We start from the raw sequence: 18,917 nt of genomic DNA, 5'->3' as shown, positions 1-18,917 counted from the left end.
CCCTTGTTTTGAAGTTGAGATACAGAAAGTAAGTTCATCCCCAATCCTGGCACATGCAACACATTGGTTGATTGAAGCCACTCTCCTGCTTCGGTTTGAAAAACTATAATACCTCTTCCTACTGGAGTACATTTTGCCTTATTTCCCATGGTGATATGAAGATTCATTCTTTCTTCTTGATAATCCGAAAAGCATTCTCGGATTCCTGTCATATGCTAGGAAGCTCCACTATCTATATACCAAACCTCTGAGGAGGCAGAGCTTGCTAAGCAAGCGAATTCTTCTTCCAATCTGGAAGCTAACATAGAATAGTTGTAATTTATATCCCTTGTGCATTCTTCTGGAAATCTGTGCGAGTCCCCTTGAGTGGATGCCTCTGCATCATGCTCTTGACCCATAATTGATTTTCCTCTCCTGTTGCCGGATCTCTCCTTGATACCATGTGAATATTTCTAAACTGAAATTCTACTACTGTAGCAATTGATTTATTTCACCTACTTATTATTCACAACAAGTTATTTACGAAATCCCTTCAGTAAATATTAAAATAAATTCTACTGCAGTTATCACACGAAAAAATACACGCATAACAACCAATCACATCAACACAGTTCTTTTTGGACAATTGTCCTCGAAAAAACCCAATGTGGGAAAACCGGTGCAGTAGATGAGGGCTTTATTCATCTTCAACAACAATTGCTTTTACAAGGAATGATTTTACAGAGAAACTGAAAGGAAACACCTAAGACTTTTCCTTTGAGACATTCTGACACTTTGGAGACCCTGCTCCCACTTTTGTGTCACCCTTGCATCACTCTGCGTGGCCTAGCGTGGTTCTACTTGCCTCTGCGTCAGCCTGTGTAGGCTCTGAGTCTCTGTTAGGTCCCTATAATACTAGTGATTCCCCCATTACTATTGTCATTGTAGCCCTTATTTTTATTGTTGTGCCCTTATTGTCCCCATATTGTTATTATTGTGTTCCATAAAAGCCCACTATTGTTATTGTTGTGCGCTTATATTATCATTGTTATGTCGGCTTTGATTATATTGTGACCCCTTAGACTCCTATACATAGAAAGGAGGTTTTGTCATTTGTATCATCCAAGAATTATTCATTTGTGTAATGTAAAGGAGGTTGCCCCCTCGAAGAGGTGGATTTTGAAGTCGTTTATCTATCTTTTCTTCTATTTTGTGTGCTGGTTGCATAACATTTGGTATCAGAGGTTTGGATTCTAGGGTTTCACTGCTCCAAATAGGTCATTGCGGCATTTTCGCTATAACATTTTTTCTATGATGTTTCAGAAGCTAAAATTAAAACCAATTAGAGCCGAAATCTTGATGAATTGTGAGTCCGAATTCCAGATATTTTCTCGCTACATTTTCGGAGATATGATCCAAGGAAGTTAGGGTTTTTGCAGGCTCCCGAATTACATCCCAAACAGGTGACCTTGGGAAAATTGTCATAAATTTCTCTCTGAGTATTGGATTGAAATTTCGTAAGACGTTACAGAAAGAGGACGGACTATAGTTTTCCATGTATCATTTTCAGATCCGAAGGTCGAAGACTGACGCGTGGCACTTCGTACAAGTTCGCTCTACTGAAAAAGTATATAATCAAGTCATCTTGGGAGATTGGGCATAACTCTTTCTTGGAGAATCCAATTTCGATAAGATTGGTGGCATTGGAAAGAGGACTCAGAGGGCTACCGCAAGACGAAATTTTAGACCTTGGAGATCCGCAATTATAGAGATACAACAGATTCAATATCGAGCTCCTACAAAGCGAAAAAATGTGTGTAGTATTTTTAAAATTTTGCATAAGTTTGGGTTGAAAAATTAGTTTGAAGTGATTCAAAGGGCATAGTGAAGCATAATTATCATTAATTGATGCCACGAAGAAAGAAAATGGAAACACCTAATAAGCAACCTGAAAGCTCTAGCATGACTCATGAAGAAGATGAAGAAATGCAACATGATATATCAAAATTACGAGACCAAGTGCAACAAATTTCACTCTCACAAAAGGTAACAAAAGCTAATATGGATGGTTTAAAGAAAGGCGTGGAAGCTAAGATGGATGGTGTGGAAGTTAAGATGAATGGCGTGGACGCTAAGATGGATGGTATAAAAGAAAAACTAAAAGGCAACATGGAAAATTTGGAGATAGATTTGACAAAGTTGTTACAAGAAATGCTTACTAATGGCAAAAGGGTAGTAAAGGAAACTCATGATGATAACAAAAGAAATGTTAATCATGATTTCATAGACTCTAATGTTGGATTGAAGACCCACCATGTTCCAAAGATCGATATGAGGAAGTTTGATGGCAAGGATGCTGTAACATGGATACTACAGATGGAGTAATATTTCGATCTCCATAATGTGCAAAACACACAAAAGGTACGCATTGCAACATTATATTTGGAACCAAATGAGTTTGTATGGTATCGATGGCTTTGCTCTCGTAAACAAATTGTCACTTGGGCAATTTTTACGGAAGAAATGATAGCACATTACAAGGATACAAAAAGCAACACCTTTTTTAGCCAATTGATAAATCTCAAACAAAAGGGTTCAATGATGGAGCACATTGAGGACCTCCAAAAATTGAATATAAGGGTAAAAGATATTCTAGAGGAGCATAGGATTGATGTGTTCATAGGGACTTTAAAGGATAACATCCAACATGAGGTTCGCCTTTGGGAACCTGATTCATTGGAGAAGGCATTTAGGGTGGCGAGAAAAATGGAAAGCAAAATTATGGCAACAAGGAAGCTGACCACTCACAACTATAAAGATGGAAGTGTTGTTGCTCCTAGCCTTCCACAACCTACAAGTTTGATACCACAACAATTGAAAGAAAAAAGAGCAAAGGGCTTTGTTACAGTTGTGATAGCAAATACACTAAAGGTCATAAGTGTGCCGAGAAGAAATTATTTTACATAGATTGTGAAGAGGAGGAAGAAAAGGAACAAGAAACGTCAAAAGAAGAGGATATGCACCAGGAACAAACCCTAGAGAAAGAAGAAATGAATCCGACCATATCTTGTAATGCATTGGCCAGAATTACCACTCCTCAAACTATCAAGATAGGACATATCAAGAAGAAAAAGGTAATAGTGTTGATTGATTCGGGCAGTACCCATAATTTTATTCATTGTAAGATAGCCAAGGAATTGAATTGCTTCCTATATCCAACACCAGAGTGTCAAGTGATAGTTGCAAGTGGAGGAACCATAAATTGCTCTGGAAAGTGCCATAATATCAAGCTATCCATGGGAGAATATGTATTGAATAGCTTAATGCTTTCCATTCCAATGGGTGGTGCTGATGTTGTACTAGGAGTCCAATGGCTACAATCTTTGGGTACAATAACTTTTAATTTTCAAGAACTTTTCTTGAAATTTTTTTTCGGAAGGAAAGGAAGTTGAATTAAGGGGTATCGCAGGGAAACTGAGAACGATAATAAGCTCTAACAGAATGACAAAGCTTCTAATGAAAGAACAACGATGTGTAATTGCACAATTATGTTCGCTAGAGGTTCCCACATCGAAATCATCTATTTCTCTAGATCTCCAAAAAGTCTTGGACAATCATTTCAAGGTATTTGAGACTCTCAAAGGCCTCCCACCTATTCGTGATCATGATCATGCTATTCATTTGATTCCAGGAAGTGTTCCTCCAAACATCAGGCCTTATAGATATCCCTATCCCCAAAAGAGTGAAATTGAACGTATGGTTGCAGAAATGCTAGAGGCTGGTATAATTCAACCTAGTCAAAGTTCTTTCTTTGCTCTAGTAGTATTGGTGCACGAGAAGGATGGATCATGGCACATGTGTCTAGATTATAGGGAGCTCAACAAGCTTACTATTAAAGATAAATTTCCCATTCCTATCATTGATGAATTATTGGATGAATTGCATGGATCAATTTACTTCACCAAGTTGGATCTTCGTTTAGGATATCATTAAATCAGAATGAAGACTGAAGACATTCCGAAAACAACATTTAGAACTCATGAGGGTCATTATGAATTTTTGGTCATGCCTTTTGGCCTTATCAATGCACCTTCTACATTTCAAGGTTTGATGAATTCCATTTTCAAACCATTCCTTAGAAAATTTGTGTTAGTATTTTTTGATGGTACACTAATTTACAACAAGTCTTGGAAGGATCATGTTCAACATGTTGACAAGGTGCTCAAACTATTGGAGAAGAAACAATTATATGCAAAAATCTCCAAATGTTTCTTTGGAGTACAAGAGGTGGAATATCTGGGTCATATTGTATCTCATGAAGGTGTTAAGGTAGACCCTAGCAACATTAAAGCCACTAGGGAATGGAAAATTCCCACATCCATAAAGCATCTACGAGGATTTCTTGGGTTGACAGGGTATTATTGCAAGTTTGTTAAGAATTATGGGAGAATAGCAGCACCTCTAACAACATTATTGAAGAAAGATGCATTTTCATGGACTCTAGAGGCAATGCAGGGATGGTGTCTTTCATTCATATTAATCTCATATGGTGAATACATATGCATATCGATTCTAGAAGGAGAAGCTGTATTTCAATTTGTCATAAGGAATGAGTTGGAGAAGCTGTGTTTCAATTTTCGTGTAAGGAACAACTCATGTCTTATTGCATCATTATCACCTTGTCTTAACATCTCATTTAGTTTTCTCTAACTTTATTACATCACTAACTTTGTAACTTAACGCACTGGGCCCATATGACTTAGGTCTTACAAAATAAACACTATTAATTTTCTGACTGTCTCGTATCCCTATGTCCTTTGACATATGGAGGGTCTCTCTACTATCTAGTCTTCCCCAAAACCTGTCTAGCTCTCCACAAAAAACAAAACATGGGTGACAAATAGACTAATAGACATTCAATTACCATTTTTAAGGAGTGTGAGGATTTATTCATCCAATATGGCACAAGTATTCTGATAGAAAAAGAGAGTAATTGAATGAATGTGTAATGATCGTGCTTTGTAACACTTTTTATGATTCTAGAGAACGCTATGGTTATACATGGGATTGATGAATGATATATGCTTGGGCAACAATTTTTTACTGTTTTATATGTTGTAAATGATACATCAACATTCTACATAATAGTACTTAAGGTCTTAAGGGTGGGAAGTTTCTTTTGATTTTGTAGTATCTTATTATAAAATCCACATCTCTCTTTAGTTTTTCATATTCTGGTCACTTATTCCTCTTGTATCTATAATGGATTTCTTGCTTTATTTAAATTGCAATTTTAGATTTTCTTGAAAGTGAATGTATTATTTTGTGAAACAGGTAAAAGATACCGTTGAAGTAGATAGAAATGTTACTCGACATGTGGAGGATGAGTTAATTTCTACTGATTGGGACCTCTTGGTATGATTCAATCGACATACATTTGTTATCAACTTGTATATTTGTTTGTTTGGATTTGTACTTCATAGACAAGGCATTTGATATTTTCAAATAAATTTCATTTGCACAATATAGTAGTCACAATGGCTTATAAATTGATATTTATTTGTTTATTTGGAGTAATGTACTCTTTCTTTTCCAAGAAGATATTGTAATTTGAATTCAGGTATGCATAAAAATCACAGGCTTTAAAAACTACTTAATTCAATTCTTGGAAAACATGAAAAAAATAGAAGTTGAAAAGTTCTGGCAACCTCCAACAATAGATCACCTAGTGGCTTGAAATGTACATTATACAGAAATCCAGCACCTTTCATCTAGCCTATTGCTGGTGAGGAATTACATTAAACCCGTAGATGCTTAATCTTTTGATCCATGACACAATTTAATAAAAGATGGAGGACCTGAAATTTGGCAAATTTATTCGACCCTGGCCCTTATAAGATGAGAATAAGAGAAAAACAACACATCGCACTACAGGAATCAGAATTACACTGCCAAGCAGCATAAAAAACCTCCATGGATCAAACTTACAATTTGCAACACACCAACCTACCTAGCAGTCTCAGCTGTTGGATTTTCCTTAGGCCCTAGATCTGGTCTGAGGCTAATCACGCATACAAACACACTAGAAACCCTGAACTGACAAATAAGTTGCACAGCGAAAATATACAACAGTGAAATCAATAAAGGACACAGAGATATTGAGCCCAAAGCTCAATTTTTTATTAGTACATCAATAAAGGAATCATGGGGCTCTTGTACCATGGATCATGGCCCTCGATCACTATTACAACTAGTATACATAGCGTACAAAACTAGGGCTTGTGATCTGCTTCTTTAGTGTTAACTTTCCATGAAACTCTGCAACTACTTGGATGAATGATTGAAAACGGAAACTAGTTTACTTTCACCAAGATACAAAGTTTCTTAACAATTCATATGTAGCGGAATAAAAACAGAGATAAAAACACATCACACAAATTGACACACTTGTATTCTCAAGAAACCCAACAGGGAAAACCCTCTCCTTGATGTGGTATTTATTGACTGAGCAATTAGATCAAATACAAAGCAATCTGTCGCTTGAGAACAAAGTTGTTTTCCTGCTGATCTAGCCTAGACTTGGCCTGGAAAAAACTTGATCACAACTCCTGAATCCTAGCGCACTTGTGACCTCCTATCACTTAGGACACAAGTGTTAGAAAATGTAAATAGGTTCGGTCGTCATAATGATCTTTGTACTTATATCATTGTATATTTTATGTAAAAGAAAAAGAAAAAGAAGAATTTATTATTATTATTATTTTATTAGATAAGCATGTTCCTCATGCTTCTAGTTTTTTTTTTCCAAGTTGACCCTGACTGTCAAGTCGACCTTGCCCCAAAGGACATGTCTATTCACACCCTCTGGACAGTATAAATAGAGGATGATTTGAGCTTATTTGGACACACATTTTCGCTTGACTGGTTCTGAAATTTCGCAGAAGGAGGGCCGAAGTCTGAAAATGAAAAAGGGTTTATGGAAGTTCTGCCTCATCATATTTCTTGTTGAAGATTTGTTGTTGGTCTCTTGCTGTTGATGAATTTGTTGTGCAGAAGGAGGGTTTGACTTGGCATCTAGAAGGTTGGTCATGGGTCTTGGATATCTCACTTTGATTTGATTCTATAAGAAGAGAATTTTTCCGGGTTTTCCCCTTGGAGGGGTTTTGCCCTAGCTTGGAGCCTATATCTTGTGTTTCTTGTGTATTGTGATCTTGATGTTTTTACATTTGATAATTGTTTGATCAAGAAGAACATAATTAAATTAACTCTGTTACACGGGAACCGCTCCCAAGAGTTGGGAAACCAGTTCCAATGGTTCTTGCGCTCCCGGGAGCTTTGGAATTGTATGGGAACGTTCCCTTTCAATGGAAGTTGCAATGGGAGCTTGGGAAAGTTCCGAGAGCTTTGAAGACTGTTTGTTTTGGAGTTCCCACGTTCCCTGGGGTTGGTGAATACAAAGCCTGTAGAGAAATATGCTGAACTGCCCACAAACATGAGCCTAAGTTGAAACCTTCGCAGGAAGAAAGGCCAAAGACATCCTTAATACCGATATCCTTAATTGAGAAACTGGAGCAATCTCTTGATGAGTTAAGGAAGTGTGTGGCACCTCGATATAAGGGCGATATTTGGGATGTCATGCTGATGACTATTTCTTTTGTTGTTTATGTATATATATGGCAGAAGATTGTGTGTGCATATTGTATGTGCCAGTCAATCCTTAAAAATTAGAGTTTCCTTACTTTTTCTCTTAAGAATAACTAGAAAAACATACGTAAATTTGTTCCTTTGTATTTTTAAGCCAGATTGTTTCAAAGACTCGTCATATGTCATAATGAACTTAACATTTTAATATTTTATATATGTAAAAGGGAGAGACTCAGGGTGGGAGACACCCAAAGAAGAGAGATTATATATTTAAATTGATTTTAATATTTGAATATTTTGATTCAATATTAATTTTTATTTATTTATTTATTTATTTATTCTAAATAAGATTAATCTATTAACATAAAGGGAGTAAAATTACAACGTGACCGAAGTCAAAAACACTGCCCTGAAGAGAGGCAAGTTGTCAAGATAAGCATGGAATGAGACTGCCCCATTTCAGGGAGCTCAGTCTTGAACCATTTACTGAGTTTACAAAAATTCAAAAAAGAACTGAGAATCCATATAACAGTCTGAACAAAAACTTGCCCAATAGTATGGGCCGCATGGTGTACTAACATGTCAACAGAGAGCAGGCTAAACATCTGGAGGTTCTTCAACAATCCGGCACCAACCTGTATCAGGCATGTCCCCTTCAAGAGCTGTTGTAGAGCTGGAGGGACCAGGGTCAGCCGGTGCCATTACCACATTCTGAGCGTTGCGGGCTTGAGCATCTGGAATTTGCAAAGACGTGCTGCCAATCCCCATCTGGACGTTCGAAGCCGGAACAGAAACAGAGCCCGGGCCCTCCTGAAAAGAGCTAGACTCTCCCTCTTGGGCTTCCTCATGGAAAACCACCGAAATGTGAGCGGTGATCCTAGGGCGGTTCAGAGAGCTGCAGAAGGTGAAGAGCGCAGAGCCATACATGGGGCGCCCTCTCCCACTTCGAGTGCGCGGATAGTGCCCAATGGAGAAATCACTTGAAAGGGAGGGCGACTCGGAGGAAGGGCTGGAAGGCACCCGCCTAGGCTGACCTCGGCGAGACCTCATTCTGTGGCGACGGCGAGGCATTGGGTAGACCGAAGCAACGGGAGGAGAGCGTGGCGGGGCAGCAACAATAATCAGGCCAGAGGAAATCAGGAAAACGACCATGCGCAGGCCTGATGCCCAGGATAAGAAACAAAAGGAAGACGGAGGCAGCTCTCCCGAAAGACAAGATCCAGGTTTCAGAGCAGCCTCCCCGTTCAATCTACCAGAGACATCAGAGAGGATGAGACCCACATGATAAATACAGAGAACAGAGCTACGTCCAGACTCTGGATAATTCTGCATAAGAATCGACGGACTTTGCTCCCCCGCTAGCTCATAACTGAGCCTTAAAGCTTCAACCTCCTTCAGGCCTCGAGATACATCCATCATAACTGCAGCAATGAATGGAGCCGAGGTCTGAGATGAGCCGGAGCGTGCGAGAGCATAGACCAGGGTGCCGGACAAGGTGGGGGATTCAGAGCCGCTTAACATCGAGCAAATGAACTCTGCACATTCCAAATTCCGAGAGCCTCCATTCATAAACCTTTTAATTATACTGTACTGGGTGGGCAGGTGTCGTCCCTCCTCGCGCCACCCCTGTCCCATCCTAATTGAAACTTGTTTAAGCACCCGCATCTGGGGATTCAATATTAATTTTGATTATTATATAAATTATATAATTAAAATATTTTATTTTTTTATTTTTTTATTATATAATATTACTGCTCCGAATAGCCATTTCATGTAAATTTGGGGAAACCTTTAGCCGTTCCCGACACCCGTACCCAAGTTCCCAACGTTCCAGAAACTCATGCAACATAGGAAATTAATAAGAAGCCAACAAAATTTCACAAGCAATTATCAAAGAAAGAGAAATCTATTTTTATATGCAAGCCTCCCGATTTCTCAACATGGTTTAAGAGCTAAGGTTTGAAGTAAGAGGCAATTTGAGGATCACTCCAGTTGAAATTCGTTGGCACTGAAACAAAGCACGAAGGTCAATTTCCCTGTGAAGTTTCTGTGGAGGTCTCGATCCGAGATACCTTTCTATTCCTGCGGGTTAATCTTAGCATGAATGTGCATAATACAAGTTTCTGCTTGCCAAACAATGATATATAAAGTGAGTTTTTGTGACTAATTGAAACTTGTGATACATAATCCATAAGTTCTGTGATCCGAAGGCTTATGTGGTCCATCCAAGCTGAGTCTCTTCTGCTGGTTGATGTGAGCTCATACAAAGGAATTTGAGTCATCTCTCAAAAAGGAATGATTGTAATGAAGTTGTTAATACAAGTTTTTCTTGTGACTACAATTCTGAGGAAGTAATGTGAATATATACTACTAGATGATGCGATTCCCTATGGAGACATAACGAGGGATTTTGCGAAGGCATAACTATAATTCGAGTCATATCAATTGTAGTTCGAGTTATCGCTTCTATGACAGTAATATGAGTTTATTAAACATGGATGCGAGTTTCTTACTGAACAAATAATATGGGTCTCTTTTCGATCTGTAATGCGATGATGCCTCTCTGTGATATGATGAATCCTTGAACCTAGATGAGAGACACTTCATAATATTGTGATAGGTACTTCTACAATGATATGATTATAATGCAACTTCTGTAAATGATGCGTGTTGAATTTCCATGACCTTGGGTCTAGGATAGAGTCTTGAAATCTTTGACGCTACCAAACCAAGAATCTCAACCATAAACTTCTTTGCACAGTGGAATAAAATAGCAGTAAATCACACATGCATAGAACATAGACAACTTTTTGATTTTTCAACCCAACTTCGTTATATTAACAACATATAATACAACAGTCTAGGGCTCTCGTACTATGGATAATTGCCCTCAATACAAGATACAAAACTGGGAGTTGCTGTCAGTCCATCAACAACCAATCTGTCCTCAAAAAGATACTTTGACCATCTGGCTGTCACATGCTCTCTTAGCTCCTCTCGGTCATACCCTGTACTTGCCCAGTCCTGCGGCTCCCGATCTGTAGCTCCTGCCTCTATTAATGCTCCAAGTTCATCTGGCCAGTGAATCTCGGCTATCCAATTTGCTCACTGGTTGATCGCTTGTCCATCAATGCATCAACACATCGACACTCCTATTCAGGTTTTCATAACTCCGATTGTGAACAACTCTCAATCTGTCCACTGCTGCTCTTCAACTAATCAGGGACTTAACCCACTATGGTCTTCTTGCGCTGCTCTGATGAAGACCAACATAGGGAACATAGGACTGCCAACTATCACTGCAAGATGTCCATCTCCCACAATGAACACAGGCTGGGAGGATTGCCCATCATCTGTTGTAGAAGTCCTTCTCCACACACAAGTTTAGGGCTGCTCAACTACTTCACTGGTTCGTCAACCCTTGAGCTCAACAACTACCAGGCTAGCAGTCACCTTTGTCCATCAAGGTGCTGCACTTTGGCTCCAACTTGGACACTATCATGCTGCCCTCTAGCAAACCATAAGTGCCCAATATCGTCCACACTTGGTCCTCTCTCACGCTACCCTCCAACAATCCACGAGAGACCAAGTCAACATTGTAGCATTTGCATCTAGTTAGGGCATCCCCACACCTAGGAGACCCTTACACATCGCTGCCCAAAGACTCCACCAATCTGCCCTTTGCTTTTGCAATAGAGGAGCTATTGCACAAATCTAGGCACCATTAATATGTCCTTGTTTAGGACACCAGCAATCCATCATACACGGGTCCATCTGCAACACACCTTGCTGTTGTCCTCTTGGCTTCCGATTTGATGTGTTTGTTGTCACCTTGGTTGCTTGGTAGGGCTCCCAACAATCCACGTGGGCTCCTCCAAACAACTCCTAAGGCCTCCTCAAGCTGCCCATCAACTAATCCACACAATAGTCAACACTTTGACCCAATACATGACAAACTCTCACTCCAAGTTTGTTGCCCAATCACTGTGGAAACTATCACTGGTCTAGGGCATCTAACCATGAGATCTGCCCTCTCCTCATTGACTTCCATAGGCTGCCTTAACACGATCCAAATCTGATCCTAAATTAGTATCCAACACCTACAAGAAATGTCATAAATAACATACCTTAGTTCGTTGTTTGTGGTCTCCTTGACTGCTGCATTCATGAACTGGTTAGGGCATCAGTAACAGTCCTACCATACCTCACACATCGGTTGCAACAATCCTTCTAAGGCTGCGGTCACCCTTCTCCAGCACTCCCTAAACCCCATGTTGTCATGCCATCCACCAACACTCCCAAACAAGCCTTATGCCTTCCTTGCTGGCCTTAACACAAATCTGTGATTGTTTTAGGCACTGCGGCTTGCTACCACAAGCCTATCCCTTGCTGCAATAGCCCTTTCCAAGGGACCTAACCCCAAAAAACGACACCCTTTCCCTTCCGTCCTCAAGAACAGGCTTGCGGCCTCTGAGACAGCCTTTCGGCCTCCACCAAAGTGACCCAAAAAACAACCACTGCTCCAGTAGCTCACTCGGCCTCCATCAAGGAACTCAGACCTCCTCCACGTTGTCTTAGAGCCTCCCTCTCTTGCTACGGCTAGGGCAATTTCAGAGCTATCTTTCTTGCCTTTTGTTGCACCAAAATGGATGCCTAAAATGAATCATCTCACCCTCCTTTTATAGGCTAAAGAGGGGCTTCACCGAATTAATGAAGAGACCCTTCTATTGGAGTTATTTACATCAAGCCTACATGACTTGACAACCAATAATTAATTAGTCAACTTCAAAAATTCATTTCTCTCTAACGACAACTCGGAATTGGATGATTCTCGTTGCGTTGGAATCGTCTCGCCAAGCACTATCATCCTCATCAATTATATATCGTAAATTCATCATGGTTTTGGCCCAAATCACGATGGGTGCAAAACCCCCAAGCTTGGGTTCTAAGCCCACAAGCCTACTTGTGGTGCTTTGACCTCCAACCCTCGAACACTAGGGCTTGGAGTACCTCCCAAGCTACACAAATCAACAATGTGAAGGTTTGATATGGTGATCCGAGCTCCTGAAATAGTCTAAATTTTGCATCTGAGCTCCTGAAATAGTCTAAATTTTGCATTAATGCAAACCTATGGTAAGGCTGAACCTGTGATAGTCAGAAACATTGGTGATGATAACAATATTCTTTGGGCTACCAACAATGGGAAGTTATGACAACAATGAGAATACAAATTACACTTTCAGAAAGGTGACCAATAAAGTGATTCGTGATGTTATCCACTTGAGCTCTACAATGTGATATAAAGTAATCTAAGTAATGGCAGAAATTCGAAGGCCCTTCCAATACATGAAAGCTAGATTACCTCTTCTACAAAGAGACTGTGATTCAATTCTCATCTACAGCAGTCCATGATAATGGTTCCGAACTACAAAGTGATGCGAATCCTTCCCAAAAGTGAAGCAAGTCATACAAGCGTCTTCCTGGGTTTGGCATATTAGCGATACAAGTTTCTGAGTGATGTACCCAAGGCAAAATAACAGTGATATGTCACTTGATGAGACAATAATACATATGACTATATCTTCAAGGTAATGATACCCTATGACATGACCTTCATCTAACAATATGCCACTAAAACGGAGATGATGTATGGCTTCTCTAAGGTTTGTATCATCACAATCTTCGACAATCAAGGATCGTATATAAATTTCGACATCTATGGCTCGCATTTAGGATTACAGTGGTTCACTTTACAGTCATCTCTATGGCTTAAGGACTCGAATATCCTCCTGAGGTGTGATACAAGCTATAACAATCATATGAGATTTCCTTCAAAGCATGACAATAATACGACTTATCTTTGGAATAGGACTAATATTTAACTTGACAGTGAGTTATATGGCAGTCACTGTGATACATTGGGCAATCAAAAACAATAATTAAAGAAGAACAAAAATTTGAAAAAGTATCATATGTTTAAAAGTTCATATGGCAAGTTTGATTGGAAGAAAGAAGTTCATCGAGATCTAAATCATTGAATAAATGTGCTGAATATGTATGGATCATCTCTAAAGACATGAAGATATACTAAGCAACATTTTTTGAGTTTATTACTACCACAATGGAGAAGTTTGTAGATATTGACTTGAAGTTTTCTCTGCAACTTCAGTACATGAAGCATTCATGTTATCCAAATCTTACTCTTTATACATAATAGAAGAAAGAGTGACATTAATGAAACCGACTTGAAGTTGGAAAGAAATGATGTTGTCTCTTTTGCAGAAAATTGTTTAGTAACAAATCTCTGCAAAGAAGAAGTAAGGTAAAGTTGCAGAGGTATGTATAATTGTTATGTGCATTTTATGATATGTGTCAAGCTTATAATGGTCATTTGAAAGATAAAGGGTCTGCATATAGATTAAAGACAGTAATATGAAAGTGATTGATGCTATGTTGAAGACTAGATCTTGAATGAAAGACATTAGTTTTTTCTTTTCAATATGCTAGTTTGCAATGCTTGGATGACAAGTCTTTATGATTTTGATGGTTCTAGGGTTTGCATAAGAGTTTGCATTTTCTAATGTAACAAGATCTTGAAGAATCTAGGGTTTTGCAACCAGCTCTCTTGGGTGATCTTAGAACTTTACAATTTCTAAGTGATAAGTCTTGACATCTAGGGTTTGTAAGCCCTAGAACAGCGTGGAATAAAAGAAGAAACCCTAGAAATAAAAACCCCATCTGATTATTTCCGCTGTGAAAGGAAAAGGAACCTAGTTCTTGAGAATGACAGGTGGTATGTCATGATGATGTGAAGACAGACTTGATGAAAAGGATCTAAGAGTAAGAGGGAGTAAACCTTCCTCCTAAGATAAGTATTTAACATTTTCTTGATTGGTACTGATGCCATTGTCCTTATATTTTGTCTCCCGAAGTCTTCTAACCAAGGTTGTAGGTCAAGGCAATTTCTATGTAAAGCTTGAGTAAACATATGTAAGACTTGAAGGAACATAGCATGAAGTCTATGAAGGAAGGAACAATTTGATGTATGCATCAAGAAGGCTAGCTATCATATGTCAAGCAACAAGAAGGAATAGAGAGTTGTAGAAACCCTGATGATTATGATACTGAAACCTGTTGATTGGTGATTAAGCATGAAGCAGAACTCTGTTACGTGACCATACAAAGGAATGTTGACTTTAGAGGGAGCAAGTAACAAAATTTGACACTTTGACTTAAGGCCATTGTAATTTGATAATTCTGATATTTGATGATTTGTTTGAAATATGATTTGGCTCCCTGGAAAGACATATTGTAGAGGTATATGTAGAGGTTGGAAATATAGCAATTGAGATATTTTGTTGGATGATATTGATGTACCTATAACTGTGTGACTTGATCATGGAACACATGGATTGTGTGAATAGCACTATTAATGGCTTGGATAATCATGAGAGCATAATTGATATTGGAAAGCTAATATCACTTATAAGGCAGAACTCTATTATGAAGGAAGAGGACATGTGCTAGCAATTGTGAGGAAGCTTGGTTCCTTTATAGAAGGCAAATGAACCAATTGATGACAATGTTTGACAAGATCTAGGAAGCTCGAAGTTTGATATGACATGATGCGGCTAGGAGTTGAGAAATCTTGTCATGAAGATATGTGAAAGAAGGTCGAAGCTCATATATGATGTATTGCGAGTCATTGCAGCAGATGAGGGTTTTATTAATCTTCAGCAACAATCACTTTACAAGGAATGATTTTACTGAGAAACTGAGAGAAAACACCTGAGGCAAGGTTCATCCATTTCCTGGAAACTTTCTGACACCCTGGAGACCCTTCTCCCACTTCTGCGTCACTCTGCATGGTTTTGCATCCCTCTGCGTCAGCTTGCGTGAGAACTGCATCCCCTGGAGTGTGTCTCCCTCTGCGCTGTCTCTTAATACCCTTGTGTCACCTCCTCCTCAGTCACTGATTGCTACTGATGCCCTCCTCTTCCTCCACCCTGCAACACTCCCTCTGAAATCAATCTCCTTCTCTTTGAGAATTGATTTTCCTTGGGATACTGAGTATCCATCGGTGTCTCTCCAAATTATCCTCAAGTCTTTTTTTATACTTTTCTTGTTGATGAATCAATGACTAAGATAAGAATAGACTTGATCCTCGTCTCTTAAAAGCTTCTCACCCTTATCTTTATTAATACCCATTAATATTTTATTTTCCTAAGTTTAGACTTAGGAACCCATTAAAAATATTAATTATTTTAATAGTTCCTCGTGCAGGTGGAATTTCTCCAAATGATTTTTGGGTCTTGGAGATCTCATGTATTCTAGCCCTTCCACAAAATTTCGGAGCTAGAGCACATTCGATGCTACCCAAAATCAACACTCCCTCTTAGTGAGAATGTGCTATAGCAGTGCTTCCCAATAGAAGCACCACACTGATCCATGGCATCGATCCTCTTCCTCTCATCTACTACACTGTTGCAATATTGCTGCTCATGACATTGCAACTGTCACTGCTACATTTGTACTGCAGCTCCCTTTGAATATGTTGCATCAAGCTGCCCATAGCACTGCCATTGCTAACAACTGCACTGCAACTCCCGATACTATCCATTTCTGCTACTGAAATGGATTCTTCACCATCCCCATCTTCTCCCTTAAATAAACAAACTTTGTTCTTCCTAGAGCCTTGGTGAGGATGTCTGCCACCTGTTCTCTTGTTGGAGTGTACCTCAACTGCACTGCTCCTCGTTGGACACAGTCTCTGACAAAGTGACACCTGATATCAATGTGTTTCAACTAATCATGAAATACTGGATTCTCAGAGAGCTTGATGCAATTCTGAATATCACACAAAATCTTGGTTGCTTCCATCCTTCTCCTGAATAGATTCACAAGCAATTTCCTAAGCCATATGGCTTCGCACGAAGTTGTGCTAGCTACCATATATTCTGCTTCAGCTGATCTCAGAGCCACGGATTTCTGTTTTCTACTACACGAGGAGGTCATTCTTGATCCTTTGTTGAAACAATACTCAGTTGTACTTTTCAGATCTATTGAACTTCCAGCCCAATTTGCATCACTGAACCCACTCAGCCTGATGTCATTGCCTTTGGTGTACAATAGTCCATGCTCGACTGTTCCTTGTATATACCTGAGAACATGTTTGGCTGATGTCCAATGCGCCCTCTTGGATTCCACCATGAACTCACTGAGGGTGTTGACGGTGTAACAAATGTCTGGCTTGATATTGACTAGATACATCAGGGACCCTGTAAGCTGCCTGTACAAGGTGGGATCAACGTCTTTATCTTTCGATGCATCAATCTTCTTCCAGTTGGTGATCATTGGAGTAGCCATAGGTCTACAATGCTGCATCCTGAATCTTTTCAAGATCTCTGTAGCATATCTCCCTTGTTCAAGGAAGATCTCACTCTTCTGCTGCCAAACTTCCAACCCCAAGAAATAATGCATTTGTCCCAAATCCTTCATATCAAATTCTGTGGCTAGGTTCTTCTTGCAATCTTTGATGAGTCTAGATGATCCTGTCAGGAAAATATCATCCACATATAATACTAGGATTAGAGGCTCATTCTCTATGACAAGATAGTAGAGATTAGGATCTGCGTCACTTTTGATGAATCCCATCTTCTGCAAGTAGCCACCACCGTACCATGCTCTAGGTGCCTGCTTAAGCCCATACAGGGCTTTCTTCAACCTGCATATATGAGATTCTTTCTCATGTGTCTCAAAACCCTCTGGCTGTTCAATGTATACTTCTTCTATCAACCCGTTCAAGAATGCCATCTTGACATCCATCTGGTGAATCTCCCACCCCATCTGTGCTGCAAGGGATATCACGGTTCTAATAGAAGTATACCTGGCTACTGGGGCGAAGGTTTCTTCGTGGTCTATCCCTTCCTTCTGAGCATACCCATTAGCCACAAACCTGGCTTTGTATTTCTCCACACTACCGTCTGCAACATATTTGACTTTGTAGATCCATCTCGAACCTACAACTAACCTGTCTTGAGGCCTAGGTACCACTTCAGACATCATTGACCATTATAGAACTGTATTCCTCCACCATAGCATCTACCCATACTTGATGCTGAACGACCTACTGAAAACTAGAGGGTTCCCCAACCTGAGCTACTAAGGCCTGGTATCTGTCTGGCTGTCTTTGCTCCCTTTTATCATTCCCGGGTGCACCAGTGAAGTCCTCTGCATCCCATAGAATCTGTCAGAGTTTTTGGCTCGTCCTTCCACTGGTAGTGGGTACATCTATCAACTCTTCCTCTTCCTGAGATTCCTCCTATTCTGAAGCTTTGCCTTTAGGAGAACTTCTGGTACTAGTTTCTGCTGGTCAAAGTGGTTGGACCAACGATTCGTCTTTTGAATGCTTCTCGGAAGGCATTTCTTGGGATTTCCTGAAAGCTCTGTCCTCCATGAACTTTACATCCCGCCGAAATACTACCTTCCTACTCCCTGGAAGATAAACTCTATATGCCTTAGCATTCTCACTATATCCCACAAGGTATCCTTTCTCAACAGTTTGATCTAATTTCTTTCTCTTTTCTTCGGGTATACGACAATATGCCAAACTCCCGAGTATCCTGAAATGACTGACTTCAGGTGTCTTCTCGGTGAAGACACTCTCCGGAGTGATCTTGCCCAAAGCCCTGTGTGGAGTCCTGTTTTAGACATAAACTGCCGTGCTGCATGATTCTGCCCACAGGAATTTGGGCATATCTTGATCATATAACATCGCCCTAGCTGCTTCCACAATCGTCCTGTTTTTCCTTTCTGCTACTCCATTCTGCTTCGGATTGTAGGGAGTTGTCGACTCTCTTCTGATGCCTTCCCTAGCGCAAAAATCATTGAAGTCCTTGTCAACGTACTCTCCACCATTGTCTGAGCGCAACACTTTTATCACCTTTCCTTTCAGATTCGCTACTAGAGCCTTGAACTCTTTGAATCGACCAAAAACCTCATTCTTGGTTTCAGAAAGTAGATCCAAGTCTTCTTGGAATGGTCATCAATGAAGGTGACGAAGTATTCAGCACCACTAAGAGCTTTTGTGGACATAGGTCGACAGATATCTGAGTATATCAGTCCTAGAACACTCTGAGCCCTATTGTTACTTTTGGAAAAAGCTGCTTTGGCATACTTGCCTAGAGCGCACCCTCTGCATACATGATCTCGTTCAACACTTAATTCTGGAACTCCTGATACTGTTTTCCCAAGAATTCTCAAAGCCCCATGGTGTAAGTGTCCCATCCTCCTGT

General features: G+C 39.8%; 1 protein-coding gene across 1 annotated transcript in view; it reads left to right on the top strand.

The window, feature by feature from the left end:
* LOC149184180 (Alkaline-phosphatase-like family protein) overlaps window positions 1-18,917 on the top strand; it is a 234,020-nt gene that overhangs the window by 58,556 nt on the left and 156,547 nt on the right. Inside the window, 1 exon segment of the mRNA XM_089417414.1 lies at window positions 5,314-5,394. Within this exon segment, the coding sequence (XP_089273540.1) occupies window positions 5,314-5,394 (81 nt within the window).

This window comes from Pinus tabuliformis, chromosome 3_2, assembly GCF_031772625.1.
Source record: "Pinus tabuliformis cultivar Carrire ecotype Pingquan chromosome 3_2, CPIR1, whole genome shotgun sequence".
In the NCBI taxonomy this organism is placed as follows: Eukaryota; Viridiplantae; Streptophyta; class Pinopsida; order Pinales; family Pinaceae; genus Pinus; species Pinus tabuliformis.
The sequence above is the reverse complement of the archived record's forward strand: the minus strand, read 5'-3'. Positions and strand labels throughout refer to the sequence as shown.